Genomic DNA, 21,525 nt, shown 5'->3' on the forward strand with positions numbered 1-21,525 from the left:
GCAGCTGCCGCATTCTGAGAATCAAGCAGACCCCCATGGACCAGAAACCGCATTCATTTTTTTAAACACAATATTTTTTAAATTTATAATTTTTTAAAAGACTTTATTTATCTTTAGAGGGGAACAGAAGGAGAGAGGGAAAGAAATATCAATGTATGGTTGCCTCTCATGCATACCCTTCTGGGAACTGGCCTGCAACCCAGGCACGTGCCCTGACTGGGACTCGAACCACGATCCTCTGGTTCACAGGCCCGCGCTCAATCCACTGAGCTATACCAGCCAGGGCTAAAATTTAATTTTTAATTGCTGTAAAATACATATAACATAAAATTTACCATCTTAATCATTTTTCAGTGTATAGTTCAGTGATGTTAAACACTCACCTTCTTGTGTAATCTATCTTCAGAACTTTTTTATCTTGGAGAACAAAAACTCTACACCCTTCCCTCCTGCAATCACCAGTCTGCCCCGTCTCTATGAGTTTGACCACTCCAGGTGCCTCATGGTGGAATCACACAGTACTTGTCTGCTGTCACTGGCTTTTCTCACTTAGCCTAATGTCTTCAAGGTTTATCCATATTGTAGCATGTGTCAGAATTTCTTTCCTTTTAAAAGCTGAATAATATTCCATTGTACATATATACCACATTTATTTATCCATTGAAGTCATCGTTGATTCTTCTATTTCTTACATTCATTGGCAAATCTTTTTAGCCCTTCGAAATACACCCAGAGCCTCCCTGACTGGTGTGGCTCAGTATGTAGGGCATTGTCCCACAAAACAAGAGGTTACTGGTTTGATTTTCAGTTGGGGCCCATGTGTGGGTTGCAGGCCTGGTCTGCAGGTGGGGTGCGTGTGAGAGCCAACCAGACAATGTTTTTGCCACGTGTCAATGTTTCTCTCCCTCCCTTCCCTTCTCTCTAAAAATAAAAAATAAATAAAATCTTAAAAAAAGAAATATCTCCAGAGCCAAGCTCTTTTTACCTCCTCCATGTCATTATAACATAGTAACCTATTTCTCACCTTGGGTGATTTTGCCCCCTAGGGCCCATTTGGCAACTTCTAAAACCGCTTTTACTTGATATAGCTGGGGAAGGCAGATAATTTGTTTTCACAGCTGAGTGAATGCTACTAAACATCCTACAATGCACAGGACAGGCTTCCACAATGAAGACTTATCTGGCCTAAAACATCAATAGCCCCAAGGTTAGGAAACCCTACTGTATCACAGGCCACTCCCATGTTGTGCCCGGACTTCTAACGGTGGCCTAATTGGTCTGGCTTCCGTGCTTGCCCCTTGAAATACATGCTCTGCACTGTGACCAGGTGTCCTTCAGAAAGGCAGATCACATCCTGTGACCCTCCTGCTTTCATCCTTGAGTGGCTTCTCATTAGAATGAGATCTAGAGGCCCAAAAGGCCCTTCATGAATTGGTCCCTGGCCACCTCCCTGAGCTCACCTCCCACCCCTCCCTCTCTCATTCACTCTGCTTCAGTCACCCTGGCCTCCTGGCCATTCCTTGAACATACAAGCCTGCTCCTACTTCAGGGTCTGTGCACTTGCAATTCCCTTGGCTAAAGCTGTCTTTCCCCGGATATTTGCACTACTCACTCCCTCACCTCATTCAAATGTCACTCCCTCAGAATATGTCCATTCCCGACCACCCTCTCCAGATTAGCAGTCCCCATCCTCCTCCACCCTCACAATTCTGTTCAGACAGTGTGATGCTCCTGAACTCCGGCACCACCCCCTGCCTGCAGCAGGTGAGCAGGCGGTCTAAACGCCTGTCGGTCAAGCACACACACAGCCTCTTGGAAAGTGTTCAAGTGGCCTTTTACTTTTAGTTCAGAAACATAGTCTGTGCAGCCCGACCCCTGAGAAGGGCGCACCAGTGCCTTTCACCTAGATCTTGGTGCGTACAACACGGCCACACCCAGGGCTGGCGGAGAATGTGCTCCACACAAGAGCCCGCTGGGCAGGGAATGCAGTATGAAGAACATCCCCCACTTGCGGGATTAGTGTGGACGTCAGGGAGAAGGAGTGTAAAGGCTGGGTGTGTGCAGGCTGGGCTTGGGGGGAGACGAGCGTGTCCATATAAGGTTGGTGGGAACGAAAATGGGTTCAGTGGTAGGATCCATGAAAAATTTAAATGTACATACCTCTGACCCACGAATTCACTTCTAAGAATTGATCATGCAGAAATATTGTTCAACCACGGGGAGACAGATATATGAGGAAGTTCTGGTTTGCTGCAGTGAAAATACTGCAAACGCAGAGATGTTCATCAAGAGGGCATTGTTTGAATAAATTGTGATACACCCATATAATAGTGCCCTATTCAGCCATAAAAACAAAACAAAACAACATGAAGTGGAGCCCTGGCCAGGTAGCTCAGTTGGTTAGAGCACAGTCCTGATACACCAAGTTTGTGGGTTTGATCCCTGGTCAGGGCAAAAATCAACCAATGAATGCATAATAAATAAGTGGAAGAACAACCAAAAAATGAAGTTATTTTTAGCATAAAAGATGTCCTCACATCTTGTTATGTGAAAAGCAGTTTTCATAATAGTGTAGAATATGATTCCCCTTTTAAATTGTGTTTTTAAAATAAGTTTTTTTGGAATAGTTTTAGGTTTACAGAAAAGTTGCCAAAATGGTACAAGAGTTCCTATGTATTCTTCATCTAAGTTCCCCTAATGTTAACAAGAATCTTACATAACCACAATAAATTGACATTAATACATTAATGTGAACCAAACTCCAGACTTCATTTGGATACTACCAGTTTTCCCACTGTCTTCTTTTCTATTCCAGGATCCAATCCAGGATACCCCATTGCACTCAGTAAGTGTATTTTGAAATGATTATATATGCCTAGAAGAAAATGTCTGGAAGGATTCATCACAAACTGTTGACAATGGTTGGGGTAGGTTTTAATTTTACTTTGGAAATGACTTCTTAAGGTAACTTAAAAATATATACATTTTATGTATTTGTGTTTAGAGATAGGGGAAGGGAGGGAGATAGAGAGGGAGAGAAATATCCGTGTGACAGAGAAACATCCATTGGCTGCCTCTCCTAAGGGTCCCAACCGGAGACCCAACCCGAGGCCCAGGCACGTGCCCTGACCTCCAACAAGCCACCTTCTGCTTTGCGAATGACGCCCAACCAACTGAGCAGCACCGGCCAGGGCTCTTAAGGTAATTTTTAACACTCTATGATAAAAAGCCAGAGAAATGGAGATCACATGGAGGGTTAGCAACAGGGGAGTGGGAGGAGGAGAAGGGGGGAGAAGGTACAGAGACTAAGTAGCATAGATGGTAGGCAGAAAATAGACAGGGGGAGGGCAAGAATAGTATGGGAAATGTAGAAGCTAAAGAACTTGTGACACATGGACATGAACTAAAGGGGGGGAATGGGGGGAGTGGGTGTGCAGGGGAGAGGGGAATGAAGGGGGGAAATGGAACAATTGTAATGGCATAATCAATAAAACATATTTTTTAAAAAAGCCAAAACACTGTGCAGAACTTGGAAAAATAAGGGTTTGTCTTAGCTACAGTCAAGGTCACGTATTTGGTCAAGTGCTCCGTGAATTTTATATACCCTTTGACATTTAGCAATGAAATAGTGAAAAGTTTCCCATATTCTCTAGGGCCCCTTTCCTTTTATACCCCTAAATTTCTTTCCACCTCACCCACTGAACAAAAAAATATACGGCAAAGCTTAGTCCATGGGGTCCCTCCATCAAAAGTCTGGCTACACAACTAACAAATGGCATAGAATCGGTGGTGTGTGCGTAGGTGAGTCAGGCAAATTCCAGCTGCACCCCCCCCGCAATTTGTAGCCATTCTTATTCTCTATCACATGCCAGCTGTTTTGTCTTCCCAGGGCGACAGGCAGGGAGGAAAGCCCTCTGTTTAAAGCTTCTACTAAATATCTAATGTAAACTAGCTGGGGAGATGGGCATATACACCCTAATGTTTGTTTGTGTTGAAGTTGTTTATCTGGTGTAGCTCCCCCTAACACGCACATTGGGTGTTTTTAACTCTACTATAAAGTGGCATAGAGACAGTAAGGGGTAGAGACGAAGGGATAGGAGCAGGAGCGCCATGGACCTGGGCTGAACCTTGGTTTGTGTCCTCACTAGCTCTGGGACCTTGGGTGCTTATTCGCAAGCACCTCGTGTAAAACAAGGCCAAGGACACTTCCCTGGATGGGTATAAGGACGAAGGTACTCAGCCTAGTCCTGGCATATTGTGAGTGAATGATAAATGGTAATTATTATTATTATTATAGCTATTTCTATCATAAATTATAAAAGTGCCCTAAAAAGTCACCTTTCTTTTATGACTTATGTGGGGTTTTTTTTGGGGGGGGCTGGGAATGGTGAAAATATTTAGCAAATACACTCCACATTACTCTGCTCTAGGAAGTTATATTTTCTTCTAAAAGTTTTAAGGTTTTGCTCATTCACAGTCAGCTCTTTATCTGGAATTCATGTTTATGTATGAAATAGAAACCAGTTTTTCCCATATGGATAATAAGTGTTACAGCCTTTATTGAGTTGTGCATCTGTTCCCTCGGTCATGTAGCATATTTACAGATATGTAAGTGGCTGTTTTGGGTTCTGTTGCCTCTTTCACTATTTTATTTTTTTAGCCAAGCAGCATTCTGCTTTAACCATCATGTTTATAACGTGTCTTAGTATCTGCTAGGATGTGTCTCTCACATTGTTGTTTTTCCTTCTTTCTTTTTAAAGGTTTTATTATTTATTTTTAGAGAGGAGAAGAGAGGGAGAGAAACACCAATGTGTGGTTGCCTCTCGCGTGCCCCCTACTGGGGACCTGGCCCACAAGCCAGGCAGGTGCCCTGACTGGAAATCAAACCAGCAACTTTTTTATTCATAGGCTGGTGCTCAATCCATTAAGCCACACCAGCGAGGGCCTTTTTCTTTTCTTTTCTTTTAACAGTTATACATGTTCAGTAATCATAAACAGTGGGAAAAAACAAGTGTAACTATCACTACGTCTAATATAATTAGCAGACAGGTAAGACAAAATGGATTCTGAATTCAGTATCGGTCTACAGGTTTACAGGCCTTGCCAATGTCTTGGGTTAGCTGTCCACCTCTGGCTGCAGCAGTTTTTCATCCTAAAGGAGGTTTGATTTCTGCAGACAGGGTAGGTATCTATCGCAGTTTGGTACCCGGTAAGATCCCTTTTGCTGAAGTTGGAGAGTGTCTTTCATTTCATGTCTTTTCCAATAAACAAAATCTCCAGGTGGCAGTCAGATGATGTTTAAAGTCTTTGTTTCCTCGGGGCTGGCCACGTTCACCTGACGTGACATGGGGACCTGGTGCGGCACCATGGGCCCTTGCTTTTACCTGAAAGGTTTTCTTAGGCTCCTCTGAGAAAGAAATGCCAATCAGCCATAAAGTAGGCAATAAAGAGCTTTATTGGGGTTTGTGCACCGGGGCGAGGTTCCCCGGTCTGCAGAGTGAGGCTGGGGAAGTCATGCCCGAGCAGGGAATGTAGTGGGGTTTTATTTTCGTTGGCTCCCCATGGGAGCTGGGGATTGGTGCCCTCTGAACAAAGAAGCAGTACAGCATTGGTGGTCTCCTCCTCGGACTCAGGTTACTGTGAGGATGTCCATCTTGGCAAAGTCCGGCCAGAGCTTCCTTTTATCCCCGCCCACCCTAACATTCGGACCTCTTTGATAGGATAAGGGGAAGCTGTAGGGTCAGCACAGTCGGGAAGCAGGGGAAGGCTGAGGAGGAGTTAATGGTCCCCAGCAGCATTCCATTGCATCCGGAAAAACATACCTGGGGGGCTGGTAGTGGTTCCCGATATCTGCACGGTCTGGTCGCATGAGGAAGTGCCTGCAGTAGTGTAACATACTTTGGGACTGTTCATCATGTTTTGAAAGAGAGGTACATCCTTTAGGAAAAAAGGTGTCGGGGAGTGCGTGACCTTGAGGGGAGTGGGTATGGGAACTGCCACAATAGGGGAGCGGTCAAGAAAAGCACATAGGAAACAGTTGGTGACGTTTCCTATGTCAGTGATATTGAAGAGCTGAATTCCTTGGCGTATGAGGCTTAGCCAAGAAAAAGGGGCACTCTGTTTTCTTTGTTGGATCTGTGTTTGCAAGGATTGTTCACGTGTTAATATGGTATTAGTTAATAGGGTTGTATTCCATGGTTCTGGAACAAGAGTTCGGTATATTTCAATGGAACTCTGGGGATACGAATATGAGAGGCTTTGGTATAGTTTTCCCTTCACTCCTTGTTCCCAACTGGAGTCCCATGGATTATAAATGGTAAAGCACCACAGCTGGAGAGTATTCCATTTATGGCATTTGCAATAGTAGTAGGGGCAGCCTCCATGTGTGTCTGGCCAGAGTTTGCACTTACTTTTTGTCTGTTCATAGAGGAAGCAGAGAATGTTGAATCCATGCCGGGCAGTCCAGCTGTCTAGCCCTCTAAAGCTACTTTTGGGAGCAGAGAGACGGGTGGATGTAGAGCAACCAGTGGGAGGGCAGTCCGCAAAAGTGACAGAGTGAGAATTTACCTGCCCATTTCTGCAATATATTTCACGTACGAAGAATCTCTAGATGTATTTGGTTTGTAGGTTAGGAGGGGTTTTGGGCAGGGATGGGTAAGCAAGAAGGAAGAGAAGGAGGATTTGTTGAGACTTCATTGGGAGAACCTGGTGTTTTAGTAAGGCGGACTCGGGTATCTCCTATGGGCTGCACTGACCACTTTCCTGAGGCAGGGGCTGGCTTAAGGTGGGAGAGGTGGACGCACACTGGCTGATCTACCAGTTTCGCTGCTGTGGGGGTGGTTAGAATAACAGTATGAGGCCCCATCCACTTGGGCTGGAGCAGTCCAGGTCGGAGCTCTTTGAGTAATACCTGGTCTCCAGGCTGTAGGAGAGTGACTGGGCCTGTCTCTGGACACCCCCCACAGGAGGAAGAACTCTGTCTGCGAGTTCACACAGAAGATGCCAGAGGAGAGAGAGATAGGGCAGATAGGAGGCCAGAGGAGGAGTATATACTGGCAGAGTATGGTTAATAAGGAAAGGGCAGCTGTACAGTACTTCGAAAGGGCTAAGTCCTGTTGGTAAGTATGGTTAGGTGGGTTCTCAGAATACAGTTAGCCCGTTCTACTTTACTGGAAGACTGGGGATGATAAGGGATGTGCAGCTTCCCCTCGACGAACAGGAGGTGGAATTCCTGTAGATGTGAAGGGCTCAAAAGAGAGAGAGAGAGCTCAGTGGGATAGCAAGTCTGTAAGCCAATGAGAGGAAAATACGGTAACAGGTTGGCATAGATTGAGTTTGAGGGCTTCCTTCCCGAGTTCAGCCGCGCTCCCTAATGCCTGGAGGCACGACTGCCATCCATGTAGGGTAGGGTCAAGCTGTTTTGATAAGTAGGCAACTGGGCAGTATGTTGGGCCTACCGGTTGAGCTAAGACTCTAACCGCAATTCTCTGTTTCTTGTCTATAAACAGATGGAAAAGGACAGGAAGGATTGGGAAGACTCGGGGAGGAGGAAATGGGAGGAGCTGGAGGAGGAGTTGGGTTTTCCAACGTGGGAGGATAAGGGAGGGGGAAGGGGTTGGGTTTTGCGCAATCTGAAGAGTGGAGCCTAGTAACTGGAAAACATCCTGTCTTATAGGGCAGGAGGGTATGACAAGGAATGAATGGGAAAAGGGAAAGCCATCCAGACTGCAGCTAAGCTGGGGGGTTCGCCACGGGCAAGACGGGTCCCGTCCACCCCACGACCGAGATCTGGGAAGGTGTAAGAGGTCCTGAAAAAGATGGTAAAACAGAGTAGGTAGCCCCCGTGTCTACTAGGAAAGAGATGGACTTACCCGCTACCTTCACCGTTACCCGGGGCTCCGTGAGGGTGATAGGGGTCTTCGAGTCCAGGCCACTTCAACCACCTAGGCTGGTGCGACCAGGGAAGAGTCTGCACCTTGATCAGCTGGTCCCCAGCATGGAGGCACCAGAGACGAGCCTCTAAGGGGACAGGCATCCCTCTAGTTGCCAAGCTGTTGGCACTTGGGGCAAGGCTTCGTTGGTGGCCAAGGTTGAGGACACTGGCAGGCCCAGTGCTCTTTTTTGCCACACTTGAAACAGCCCCCCCCCNTTGCCCCCCCCCCCCCCCCCCCCCCCCGCCCCGTGGGGTGTTCTTTGGCCTGGACTTAGGCTTCATGCCCACACTGGTGTTTGTTGCCGGCTGCAGGGCCGCTAGTATGGCCTGGGTTTGCAGGGCTACTTTTTGCTGTAGGCAAGCCTGGCGGGCAGCCTCAGCCTCTGCTTCTCGGTTATTGAAAACCTTAAATGCCTTATTTACCAGATCTCAGATGGGGGGTTTGGGGCCATCCTCGGCCTTTCTCAGTTTCCTTCTAATATCTGGGGTTGACTGGGAGATAAAGTAAGTAGCTAGGACAGTGGCCCCAGCTTTAGAAGCTGGTCAAGGCAGGTATGGAGCACCATTGCCTCATTTAGTCTGTTGAGAAACAGTGCTGGATTTTTTCCAGTGCCTTGGGTGACTTCTCTGAGCTTATCGTAATTGACTGCCTTCTGGGCATATTGGTGCATACCTGCTATCAGGCACTCGACCTTTGGTCTCGGCATCTCCAACCCACCTGTCCTACCTGGTAGCCTCATCCTAGTTCTGCCTCTGGCACAGCTTCAGCCTGTACTGGCATGAGAGGATTGGTGGTGTGGGTTTGGTCTGCATGAGCCCTAGCTGCAGTCCGGACGCGGTTGTGCTCGTCCGGGGTCATAGTGGAAGTTAAAATGATGTGCAGGTCATGCCATGTGAGGTCATAAGCCTGGGCTAGGTACTGGAATTCCCTGATAAAATTGGTAGGGTTAGTGAAGAATGAGCCTAGGCGTTTTTCAATTGGAGAGAGGTCAGCTAGTGAAAAAGGAACATGGACCCGAACTACACCTTCTGCTCCTGCCACTTCCCGGAGGGGGCAAATTCAGGAGTCTAGGGGCCCTAGATTCAGGCCAGAGCGAGTCTGTGAGCTGACCGGGGAAGAAAGGTCTTCAGAAGGAGGGGGAGAATCTGGTTGAGAGGAGAGGGCTGGGCTGGAGTAGCCGTTGGTGGGAGTTGATAAGGAGAAGGAGGAGGAGGAGGAGGGGTAGCAGGGTCTTCAGGGGCATCAGAAAAGGGGGAGGAAGGCTCTGGGGCAGCAGGTTTAGGAGGCTGGATGGGGTCAGGGTTCCCTCGGGCAAAGAGAACTTACCAGGGAGCTGGGCAGGAGTGCAAGGCCCAAAAGCTCTGAATGTAGGGTACCTCAGACCATTTGCCAGTCTGTCTGCAAAAATTATTTAGGTCAGTAAGGGTAACAAAATTAAAAGTGCCTTTAGGAGGCCAGATTTCACAATTATTGAGCTGATATAATGGCTAGGCCGTAGTGGATAGAAAAACCAGCTGTTTTCCCTTGAGGCCAAGATCAATTACTTTCAAATTTTTCAGAAGGCACCCCAAAGGTGATTTAGGGTCTGGCTTGGACTCCTGCCCCCCCATTCCCAGTCCCACAAGGAGCAGCAGATGGGAATCGGCGTCCCTCAACCCAATCTGCTGATCCGGTCAGGTAAAAATGAGGATCTAGGCCTAGGGACGGCTCCTCCGGTGCCTAGAGCCTCTCAGCGGAGTGAGAGCAGCCTCTCCTGGAAGGGTCACCCTGACATAGCGCTGCGGTTTGGTGGAGAGCAGTCTCTCCAGCAGACGGGGGCCCGGAATCAGTGTTCGGGGACCAGAAACTTAAAGGCAGTGGCACTTACCCTGGTTCTTTGTCCGGACTGATTGGGGGGGCCATGAGGCTTTCTCAGGGAGTAGGGAGAGGAGCGGTCTTCAGCAGACAACAACTCCTGGGTTTCAGCACCAAATGAAAGGTTTTCTTAGGCTCCGCCGAAAGAAATGCCAATCGGCCATAAAGTAGGCAATAAAGAGCTTTATTGGGGTTTGTGCACCGGGGCGAGGTTCCCTGGTCTGCAGGATGAGGCCATGGAAGTCACGCCCCAGCAGGGAATGTGGTGGGGTTTTATTTTCATTGGCTTCCCGTGGGAGCTGGGGATTGGTGCCCTCTGAACAAAGAAGCAGTACAGCATTGGTGGTCTCTTCCTCAGACTCAGGTTACTGTGAGGATGTCCGTCTTGACAAAGTCCAGCCGGAGCTTCCTCCTATCTCTGCCCACCCTAACAGTACCTTGCACTGGGTCCGGGTCTGCAATGCAGTCCTGCTTCTTCAGAATTTTGCCAATTATGCCAAGTAAATGTCAATGTAAGAAATGCCCAACCCTGTAGAAACTTCGTATAAGAGTTTATTTGATCTAAACAGACGACATATGCCAGGGGGCAAGACCTCAAATGCTTGCAGTTCTATTTCTTCAAAAGTCTTATCTTCTTTGGCTCTCAGCCTTTCCATACAACTTTTAGAGTCAGTTTCTCAAGTTCCACACACACACACACACACACACACACCCCTGTTGAAATTTTGATAGAAATTATTAATTTTGAGAGAATTGATATTTTCATGAATATGGACTCTGTGCATTTAGGTATTCTTTGTTGATTTTCAATAAAAGTTTCATAAGATTTTCCTTAAAGATCTGACAGATCTTTGTTTTGTGCCTAGTAACCTCATATTTTGTTTTAGTAGTTGCTTTTGAAACCTGGTTAATACCCTTCTTCCGAAAATGGATCTTATTGTCTTCTCTTTCACTTGAATCTGACTTAAAGAGGGTTTATTTTTAATTGTTAATTTTGAAATTCCATTTACCCTCTACCCAGATTCAGCAAATGTGAACATTTTGCTATATATGCTCTCTCTCTTTACACTTATGTGTATATGCATGTGTCTATATTTATATGCATCCTTGTATGCGTGTCTGTACATGTACACATATACATGCATACATATGTATGTGTGCCTATATGTCTGTGTGCGTATACAAACATGCTTTCTTCCCTAAACACTGGGCATCATCCCGTCACATGAGCAGGCACCCGATGTCGGTTTATCCCACTATTGGGATAATGTTTATTCCACTAACGGTTAGCTAACTTTGACAACATGGCTAGTGTTGTCTGTCAGATTTATCCACTATAAAGTAACCACTTCATCCTTTATGATTTATGGAGAATCTTTAGGGAGAAACTTTGAGATTTACATTCAAACTTCCATCAACTGGTTTTACTGTTTTTATTTATTATGGTGAAACACACATACCATAAAATTTACCATTTTAACTATTTTAAATGTACAGTTCAGTGGCATTCAGTACATTCACATCACCATTATCTGATGTGGACTCTGGCCAGCGGTATATGCCTTCTTGCGTATGTGACAAACAAATTCACATGGACTGCAGAAGACTGGTGGAGAAAAGGGACAGCGTGGCCACTCTCTGAGTGAGAGAGCGCCTGACCCCTGCCTGGACAGGCTTTTATTGCTTTCTGGGAGCATTACCTCAAGGAAGGTCCTCATCCATCATTGTTAGGCAGTAATGATCAAACAATAGATAACATTCAAAGAACTATGAGGGCTTATTCTGAGTCAAAGTTAGTTAGCTAAAGGGCAATAACACTTTGAGAAACAAACTCATTACATGCTTGGACCCTTATCAGAAAATTGAGGACATTCTTAGCAAAGCAGGTTTCATGGGATTTTGTGCATTCTTTCTTAGGCCTGATCACCCCAGGGAACCTACCCTTTCCAGCACAGGGCCGAACCCACCTCCAGCATTGCTTCAGGCTTAAATCAAGCAGGGGAAGTAAGGCAGCCAAGAGATTAGGAGACTTCTTACAGACAGAATGAGGACTCAGGCTTTGTCAAAGCTGAGGGGTGAGGGTCCATCACCCCCTTTTTCTATAGCCCCCCAAGTCCTTCCCTGAAGGCCCCTTCATTACCATGCCTATCTTAGGTTGTCCCTCCCTTGAGGAATCTTACCCGTCATTGGCTAACCAGTCATCCGTTTGGGGCCAAGCAGGGTGAAATAAAAGGGGGCAGAGGCAGCGTCCCTGCCAGGGAGATAAGCTCTGTCTCCTTAGTGGCTTATGGTCCTTAGCCCTGGGGAGGGGGGCGGTGTTATAGGTCCTGAAACCAGGCAGGGCGGTTCCCAACAATTATCCATCTCAGAACTTTCCCTCACCTGTATCAAGATATGAGGACATATAACATTATTAAGTTTAAGATGTATAGCTCATTGATTTGATACTTTTATATACTGCAAAATGATCACCACCATAGATTTAGCTAACATCTCCATCATACTGTTAAAAATTAATTTTTAACATGCACTGATAATTCTTGCCTGAACCTATTACTTCTATGATGGTTGCAAATGGTTATTAGCTGGCATCCTAGTATAAGGAAGTTTCCTTTTTAGGGACAAAGTTTTCCTGCTTATGTGTTTTTATGTAGACATTGGTCTTCTGCATGGATGCTCATGGATTCTTGTTTTACCCAATGTGTAGTTGTATTGTCCTCTCTTTTTCATGCACAGTTGTCCCCAGTTTGTCCAGTGGGATCTGTCCAGCACACACACACACACACGCCATTCGATTTGGTTCCTGTGTTCTTTTGACATCACTCTTCATTTTGTGAGCATTTTTTTAGCTTAACAAGATGTTTCAGAATCTCCTTGTATTTTTCTGGCCCTCTCCCAGGATCAGACAATTCTCCAAGGAGCCTGGGTTCTGCTTTTACAGAGGAATAGGATTTAGAAACCAACATCTGGGCAATAAATAAAGAATTTCAGGGAAAACGCTCTGGGCCGGTGGCTGTGCCTTCGGTGCATTCTGGCCACCAGAGAGCAGCACTTCTCAGAACAACACAACAGGCTCCGAATCTGGGTTGGGCTGGGCTAGCCAAGCTTCCTGATAGAAGTGTCTCTACTCCTCTTCCCAAAAAGGGGGAACACAAGCCCCACCCCCTCACACCTTACTATCATTCCAGTAACACTCCTATTCTCACCCAGACTCCCCCTGACCAGTACTTGCTCACCCCACCCTCACTGATTTCTTTATATCTTTTTTTCTGAAGTCTTCTAAGGGAGGTGAACTCTGAAGCAGGGGGCAAGAGGGGATGGATAGGAGGCTTCAGGGAGGTCCGGATCTCTCATGGCCAGCCCACCCCACTCTGACAGCATCAACTGGAATCACAGCTGTGGGTAACAAGCATGAAGAGGCCCCTCCCCCAGGACTGTCCCCACTCCTAAGGCACAGTCTCTCAGCTAGCTATCCCTCAGGGGCCTCAGACCACAGATGGCTCCCTCCTTCTGGGCCTGGTAGTCAGGGAACCCAGAGAAGAGGGTTTGCACAGTGGCAGGCCACCCAGGTGAGCTTGGAGCCTGAGCTCTGAGTTCCTATCTGCTACTCTGTTGGCTGTCTCCACTCCACCCCCCATGTTGACCAGGTCAGAAGTTGAGGGGATGGGGTAATCTCTTCCCTCCATTTATTTATTTTCCCACTGGTAAACTTTTTAGAGTATTAAAAAAACACACACACAACAACAACAAAACCATCAGTGGGGTATTTTAGCAACTTAAATTTGTGGTTCAATTACTTTAGAAGCAAGCATTTACAAGTGAGTGAACACTTCTACCGCTAGGAATTAAATGCCATTACTTCTCGTATTTCCCCTTCCCTCCTGAAGGAGTTTCACGCAGGCCTGGTGGAGTAGGCCATCAGCAAGTGCCGATCCTGCCAGTCCTTCCCCGCCCTCTCCCACCAGGACCAGTGCAGTGGCCTCCTGACCCTCGACTGCCGTCCTGACTCTGACTTCCAGGCAGAGACAGCCAGACCACTCACTTGCTTCAGCCCCCCAACACTGTGGTGTTTCTCAATTGCAGAGCAAAATCCAGCCTCTCAGTGGGCCCTTTCACGCTCCTCCCCAGCCCACTACACTGCCACTCATCCCTCCCACCCACCCCCATCACAGACTGCAGCAACTCTGCATTCCTGATTCCCCCCAAGCCCATCCAGTGGCCTTTCTGCACCTCTGTTGACCCAGCTGCCTCTACCTAAACTGACCTTCCCTCCTACCTTCCACAGCGTCAGGCAGCAGCTCCTAAAATGCCCTGGCTCCTAATGAAGCCTCCTCCTGTTCTTGTTTAGAATGAGTTCCCTGCCTTTTCTGATTAAATTCTCCCCACCCTTCAATCAAGACTTTCTTTTGGCCTCCCCTGTTGAGCTGGAGCAGCTCTGAGCTCCCTTGATGGGCTAGCAGGGCAGGGCCAGCGAAGGGTGGGCACATGGCGTGGGAGTAGATAGGGATGAGAAATATGACTGGCTGGGCTGCCAGCCCACACTTCTCCAACTTCAACGTAAATACAAATCACTTGGGGAGATATCAAAAACCAGGTTCTGACTCGGTGGCTGGGGTGGGGCTGAGAGCTTGCATTTCTAATGAGCTCCAGGTGGTACCCATGCTGCTGCACGGGGAAGCCAATTTGAGCAGCAAAGGCCTAGCTAACTGGATTGGCTGGGGAAGGGGGCAGGTGGGCGCCCAGGTGTGAGTGGCCACCATCCAGGGTATAAAACGGCAGGAGGTGGCCGCTCAGCAGTTACCGGTGGGAGTATTTGTGGGCATCATGGCGATGAGTTGTGGGCTCTTCATTTGCTTTCTGCTCTGGGGAGGCCTGGAGCTGTGCTACCCCCAGCTCCTCTGGCAGGATAGGGTCTCCCGCATTGTGGTGAAGTGTCTGGAGGCCCAGCTTGTGGTTACTGTCAGCAAAGACCTTTTCGGCACTGGGAGGCTCATCAAGCCTGCAGACCTCACACTGGGCCCTGAGGGCTGTAAGCCCCTGGACTCTGCGGACACCGATGATGTGGTCAGGTTTGAGGTTGAACTACATGAGTGTGGCAACAGCTTGCAGGTGAGGCTTGGGCCCCCTTGGCGGCCCTGGCTTTGGTGGGAGGACAGGAGGGAGGCGGCCCTTGATGGGGAGTATGGATGCACCCTCTTCTTTCCTTCAGGTGACCAAGGATTCCCTGGTGTACAGCACCTTCCTGCTCCACAACCCTCGCCCTGTTGGGAACCTGTCCATCCTGAGGACTAACCCCGTGAATGTGCCCATTGAGTGCCACTTTCCCAGGTCAGTGTGGGAGGAGCCAGTCTTTGCCCTCTGCCCCTGGTGCTGAGGCCATTCAGCAGTCACATCAGCCTCCCGGCCACACCTGGGAGCGTGGCTGCAAGAAGGTGGGAGTGTATGGGGCTGTGGTCACTTTCATCAGCCCTGGGTGGAGTCAAGGGCCCGCTGAGTCCATCAAGCCTCTGAAATGCATCTGGGCCACAGCTGCTTCCTGGTGAAAGGGGCAGGGCTGCCTAGCCCAGGCCCCCTTGGAGTTCACAACACTTTTTCAGTAGTGTAGGGAGAGGTTTCAAGCTCTGACCAACATAACCTGCTTTTTCCATGTGGTTTAACCCCATACAGGTGTGTGGGTTGGGGGAAGCCCCTCCAGCCCTGCGTGCTAAGCACTGCCTGTGAACGTGGGCATTGAGGTGTGAGGAGAGCGTGACCGCAGCTTCTAACACGATGTGGGGCTGAGTGCAGAGTACGTAGGCCTTAACCCCTGCCCTCCCCACTGGGAGAAGGTAGAGGAGGATGGTGCTGATACCATGAGGGCACAGGGATGAGCCGTGTGTCTGGAGAGGAGCAGAGGGAGGGGTGCCTAGAACAGGACCCTGGATGGGGGCCCTGAGATGGATGGAGCTGAGTCGGTCTAGTAGAGCCACCCTGGGGGAAGGCAGTGTGTCACCAGTAAGGACTGCAATAAAGGGAGGAGGACAGATGGGTTGTAAAGGCCGAGAGATGTAATGAGGTGTTCAGGCTCATGATGTAGCAGGCGTCCCTCCCTAAGCACCAAGCAGAATGGTGAGAACTGACTTTCAATCCGGAAGGTCCTCTGGTAGCTGGTGGGGGAGACAGATGGGAGACTGGAATGAGAAGACCTGACCCGTGGCAGCTGACCTGAGGAATCTAAGGAGAGCAGAAGAACTTGGTGCTTGATAATGCTTGGGGCGGGGGTGGGGGGACAGGGATGGGGACACCAAGGGCAGGACACTGAGATTGCCCTATTGGCCAGAGAGAATGAAGCCTTCCTGGGATCACAGCTGTTTCTCACATCAAAATTGTTCCACTCACGACTGACCTAAGAGTGTTGGCTCACCGGGCCTGGTGGCTGCCGATGGTGTGGGTGGCCTGAGATACTTTATCCTAGCTCCAGCAGTTGAGGTCTGGTTCTTGGAGCAGCCTCTTCTGTGAGACCCCATGGGGTCAGCAGGACAGATGTCTGAAAATATCTGCTTCCAGGGACCTTCCTCTCCGGGGAAGGCCTAGAGTACAGGCCTAGAGTCTCTTGCCGGATTCTCAAGAACCAGAGGCCTGACTGCATGTATCTCTGAAGGACTTCTTCACTAGGACTGGCCCCAAGAAGCCTGAGTGGTACAGAGAGGGACTGCTACCTCAGACCCCGAGCCTGAGCCTCCAGGGTGACCCTTAACAAGCAGCAGATGTGGGTCTTGAAAGCAAAGCAACCTGAGATATGTCTTCATGCTGTAGCTCAGGTGCCCTCGTGGCTGGAGGGCCCACTCACAGGCGTCCAGTACGGGAGGTTAAGGGATAGGCTCAGACTTCCTGTGTGTCTGTTCAGCCGCTTTGACTAGCTGCCTGGCTGGGTCACAGCTAGAGGCTTCACAATGAGGTAGGAGTGAAACCTCCCCCTTCAGTGTGGGGCCTGATGGGGTGAGTCCCACAGCAGGTGTGGGTGGCTCCTATTCTCTTCCCAGGCAAGGCAATGTGAGCAGCCAAGCCATCCTGCCCACCTGGGTGCCCTTCAGGACCACAGTGTTTGCGGAGGAGAAACTGATTTTCTCCCTGTACCTGATGGAGGGTAAGCACAGAGGGCTGGCAGAGGGAGCTTTGCCAGGGAGAGTCTCTCACATCTACCTGTGTGCCCTTCAGAGAACTGGATCTCTAAGAAGAGGTCCCCCACATTCCAGCTGGGAGATATAGCCCACCTCCAGGCCGAAGTGCACACCGGCAACCACGTGCCCCTGCAACTGTTCGTGGACCACTGTGTGGCGACACCGACGCCGAATTGGAGCGCCTCCCCTTACCACACCATCGTGGACTTCCACGGGTGAGGGCTGGGCTCCCTTTCTGGAAAACCCTCATAACAGCATAGCCTGTGCCACCTTCCTCCACCTTCAACCTCATTCTTCATTCATTCTCTCCAAAGCTGTCTCGTGGATGGCCTCTTCGAGGCTTCGTCTGCTTTCAAAGCACCCAGACCGGGGCCAGAGACTCTCCAGTTCACGGTGGACATGTTCCACTTTGCTAACGACTCCAGAAACACGGTAACACCTTCCACTACCCTGAACCTCAGGGGTCGGGCTGAGCAGGTTTACTCTGCCGTGTTAGCTCACTAGCCCTGCTCTCAAGTGGTAACTTGACAGCTCGGCCCCGACCCTAGGAACTCCACAACTTGCCAAGTAGACAAAGCCGTGGGCTGCAGAGGGATCTTTCGAGAGAAGGTGTGGTGACACGACCCCTTAGTTAGGTAGAAAACCCATGAAGGATAGAGAATCAGAATCAGTGGCCCTAGAAATAAAACAAACGAGGAGAATAGGAAGCCAGGTGACTTTGCTGACAGTTCTAATAAGATGAGAGCCAACAACCATGGCATATGGTGACTGGGTCAGTGATCTTGTTCTTGCCAAGGTCAGCAGGGCCAAAACCCAGATGACGGTGGATTGAGTAAAGGAGTTGACCAAAGCAAGTGTTGGCCTCTCGGGAGGCTTTCTGGAAGGGCAGGGGAAGCGGCACAAACGTCTCATTCAGGATAGCATCCTGAACCTGATGAGTGGCTTTTTGAAACCTGACTGCATCAGCATCACCTGGAGAGCTTGCTGAACTAGATTGCCGGGCCTGCCTCCAGAGTGTGGTTCAGTAGGTCTGGATTAGAGCCCAGACTCTGTGTTCCTAACGAGTCTCCCTCGGCTGTTACTGCTGCTCTGGGGGCCACCCCCTCAGAACGAGGGCGCTAGAAAGCCCACATGAAACCAAGGGGATGCAGGGTGGGAGCTACGATGTGGACGGCTGCCGATGCCTGAGGTATGGAGGCGGGGCGGGAAGCCCAGGTAGGACTGGATTCTAGCTAGAAAGAGCTGGTAGAATCTTACAAATAAAAATGACATAGGTTTTAAACCACTTGCCCAAGAACAGGGTCCAGGGGTGTGAAGTTTGAAACAGCTGGTCAGGAGGGAGAAGTGATTAAAGCAGGGGTCTTGACCCTGGCTGTACACTAATCACCTGGAAAGCTCATACAACACACTCATTCTTGTGTTATAATCCCATGTATTTTTCACTTAATTAGGGTGGGGCCTAGCAGCGTCCTTTTCCAACATCTTATGAAAATCTTCAAACATTACGCTGAAAGAACTTTATAGCAAACACCTATGTTCTTACCATCTAGGGTCTGCCATTGATATTTTACTACATCATCCACCTACTAGTCAGTCTTGTTTTACTTGAAAATGCGTCAAAAGCCGTTTAAACTCCCAGGCGACTCTAATAAGCAGCTAGGTTTGCAAACCCCTGAAGCAGAGGTGCAGAGGCTGGGAGTGTGCCTTTGTGGACCAGGTACATGGATGCTCCCTCATTTCACCCAGCAGTTCTGTTCTGAGAACAGAAGTGTTTTGTACAGACGGTACATAGCAGGAGGAGCAGGAATCAGAGCTGCCAGGGAGATGTCCTGATGTTCCTGGTGATGGTCCTGGGTTGAAGGGAGCCGGGGATAAAGGAGAACAGACTCTGAGAAAGGGTCCTGGTCCCCTCCCATTGGTGACTTTGTAGGTCATAGGGTAATGGACACTTTTGGAGATAGGGAGTTGATGTTGACTTTAGAGGTGGTCTAGTGGGGAGGATGGGCAGAAGGTTTTATGCAGGTGGCAGCCATCGGCATGGGTAGAACCTGTGCTGGTATCTGCATCTCCAGGGGCTGAGAGGGAACTAAGAGAACAGGACAGTGCTGACCAGCGGAAGGTAGCTGAGCTCTGGGAAAGTTCTCCCTCAAAGGTGGGCTCGGTGGCCTGGCTGACTGTGGCCATGGCACAAGGGAGAAGGAGCCCCGTATCCAAGAGCTAATGGGGAACCACCCTAGGATCTTAGGCCCCAGTTCACATCAGAAAAATGTACTGAGGACAATGAGGGTAAAAGCAGTTACCTTCCTGGAACAGGGACTCTCAAGGACCTGGAAGCCTTCTCTGGTGGGGCAGAGAGAAGTGCATCCTGGCTTGTTCATGTTTCTGGAATAGTTGGCCTGCCTGTGTGTACTTGGCCACTAGGTGGTGGCCAAGGTTTGTGGCTCTGCAGAAGGCTTCAGTCAGAAGGTGACAATTTCCCTGCCATTGCAGGGTTGGCAGGGGACTGTTGATAGGCCGCCTAGGGTGTCAAAGGGGACCTCTGGCCGAGGATGCCTCTGTCAAGAGGACCAGGAGCTAACAGGCCCTGGCTTTGTTAAAATCCCACCCACCCTAAGTGGTTTGGGGGCGTTTGCCCCTTTGGGCTTGATTTCTGGCCCTGAGATTCTGACCTAATTAATGGGTGTGAGTTGGGCCTGCTAAGTGATTGGACAAGTCTGGGAAAGACTGGGGCAATAAACATGACAGGTTCCAATTTATTTACTTTGTTTGATGGGTTCCAATTTAGAATCCAATTTGCCACTTGAGCTGAAATTTTAGGTAAGTTGATATGACCTCCTGTGGCCCCATCTCTGACATGAGGCTCTTCCCCCACGCCCAGGTGTTAAGGGCTGTATAAGAACTGACTTGAAGTCATTCACACCGCTTAGAACTCCACCCAGTAATAGCTGCTTTTACTTCCAGGTATATATCACCTGCCATCTGAAGGTCATTTCGGCTGACCAAGACCCAGACCAGCTCAACAAAGCCTGTTCCTTCAGCAAGGCCACCAACAGGTGAGATGAGATTGGACATGGCTGGAGCCAAACCCCTAAGCGTCCTTTCCCCAACGTGAACCTAATCAGCAAACTGCTTCCTGCAGACAGCAGAGCCCCCTAACCCTCTCGTCTTTCCCCCTCAGCTGGGTCCCGGTAGAGGGCGCTGCTGAGGTCTGCCGGTGCTGTATGGAGGGTAGCTGTGGCATCCCAACCCCTTCCAGGAGACCAGTGGGACAGTGGCACAGGCCTGCTTCCCGCAGTCGCAGGCACGGTAGGTCTTAGGTTGGTTATAGGGCTGTGGCCCTCCCCTTGGTCTAGGATACCTGCTGTCACTTCAGGGTGACATTCTTCTCCTTTGTCCCCCATTTAAGGCTGCTTACCCCTGGGGGGATGCAGTTTTGAGCTTTCTCACTGAAAATTTAGTTCAGCCCACTGAGGTAGAGTGAACCCCCTAACTGGACTCCTGGTGAGGAACTAAATGGACCTTTGACATCTTATCTTTCAGTGACAGAAGAGGCAGACGTCACGGTGGGGCCACTGATCTTCCTGGGAAAGACTGGTGACCGTGGCCTGGAGGAATCGTCCTCTTCTCTCACCTCGTTGATGCTGGGGTTAGGCCTGGCAGTGCTGGTATCCCTGACGCTGGCCACCGTTGTCCTGGGTCTGGTCAGGTGGCGTCAGGCTGCTTTCCACCCTGTGGTGTGACCTGTGTGCTTACTAATAAAAGTGGCCTCTGGTGTGTAGTGCTGTGGCTACAGAGGGGGTGGATTGGAAGTGGTGGTCTGGGGGAGGGGACAGACTGTAAACAGTGCCACAGGTTCAAATTGCACAATCTAAGTACTGTCATGCCTCTTATGTGAGTCTGCTGTCTACGCAGTGGGCAGGCCAGGCTGGTTTGTGAAGGCTTCTCTGCCCCTCACACCTTTATTTCACTCTCCCCATATAGGTTGCCTTCCTCCTTCAGTCCCTGGCAGTGCCCAGCCAAGGGTATGGTGTTCAGGGAGCTTTCAGCCCCTTTCCAGGGTGAGGGATCAGGATCGGGCTTTTCCTGCTGAAGGCTGCGATGGCCCTCAGAGTGCACTGGCCCTCAGCTGGCTCCAACCTCACCCCAGACCCAACTCATTCTCCTTCTCACTGGGTGAAGGTCGCCTTCCCTACAGAATCCTAGCTTTGTTAGTTACCTGCTATGAGTCCAAGGGTCCTTAGAGGCAAAACAGGCTGATATCTGCTGGGCAGGGTGGTTAAGCATAAACTGATTGGAGCCAGTAAATGCTGCATCTTATGGCTCTGTTTCTGTGGCCTTGGGTCTGATTGAGGTTGAGGCTCCGAGGTGTTAACATGGGCATAGAGGCAGATGTCTAAAGTACATCCAGAGCAGGGTCTTGTGATGCTAGGTCTGAGAAGTACAGGAAGGCTCTCGACCTAGGTCCTTGCCCCTCCAAGTGTGGTCTGTGAACACCGTTGGCATCACCTAGGAACTTGTGGGGACAGCAAAGCTTTAGGTCCCATCCCAGACCTGTGAATCTGCACTCTAACAAAATC

At 49.4% G+C, this 21,525-nt stretch overlaps 1 protein-coding gene across 1 annotated transcript; it reads left to right on the plus strand.

The window, feature by feature from the left end:
• Positions 1-14,612: 14,612 nt before the first annotated feature.
• On the plus strand, positions 14,613-20,688 carry ZP3 (zona pellucida glycoprotein 3). The gene is made up of 8 exons (XM_037054722.1): positions 14,613-14,897; positions 14,998-15,116; positions 16,811-16,914; positions 16,986-17,163; positions 17,263-17,380; positions 19,910-20,001; positions 20,127-20,254; positions 20,489-20,688. The coding sequence occupies exons 1-8, from the start codon at positions 14,613-14,615 to the stop codon at positions 20,686-20,688; spliced, it is 1,224 nt and encodes a 407-aa protein (XP_036910617.1).
• Positions 20,689-21,525: the final 837 nt, after the last annotated feature.

This window comes from Sturnira hondurensis, unplaced genomic scaffold (assembly GCF_014824575.4).
Source record: "Sturnira hondurensis isolate 20B ecotype Veracruz unplaced genomic scaffold, ASM1482457v3 Scaffold0008380, whole genome shotgun sequence".
Classification (NCBI taxonomy): Eukaryota; Metazoa; Chordata; class Mammalia; order Chiroptera; family Phyllostomidae; genus Sturnira; species Sturnira hondurensis.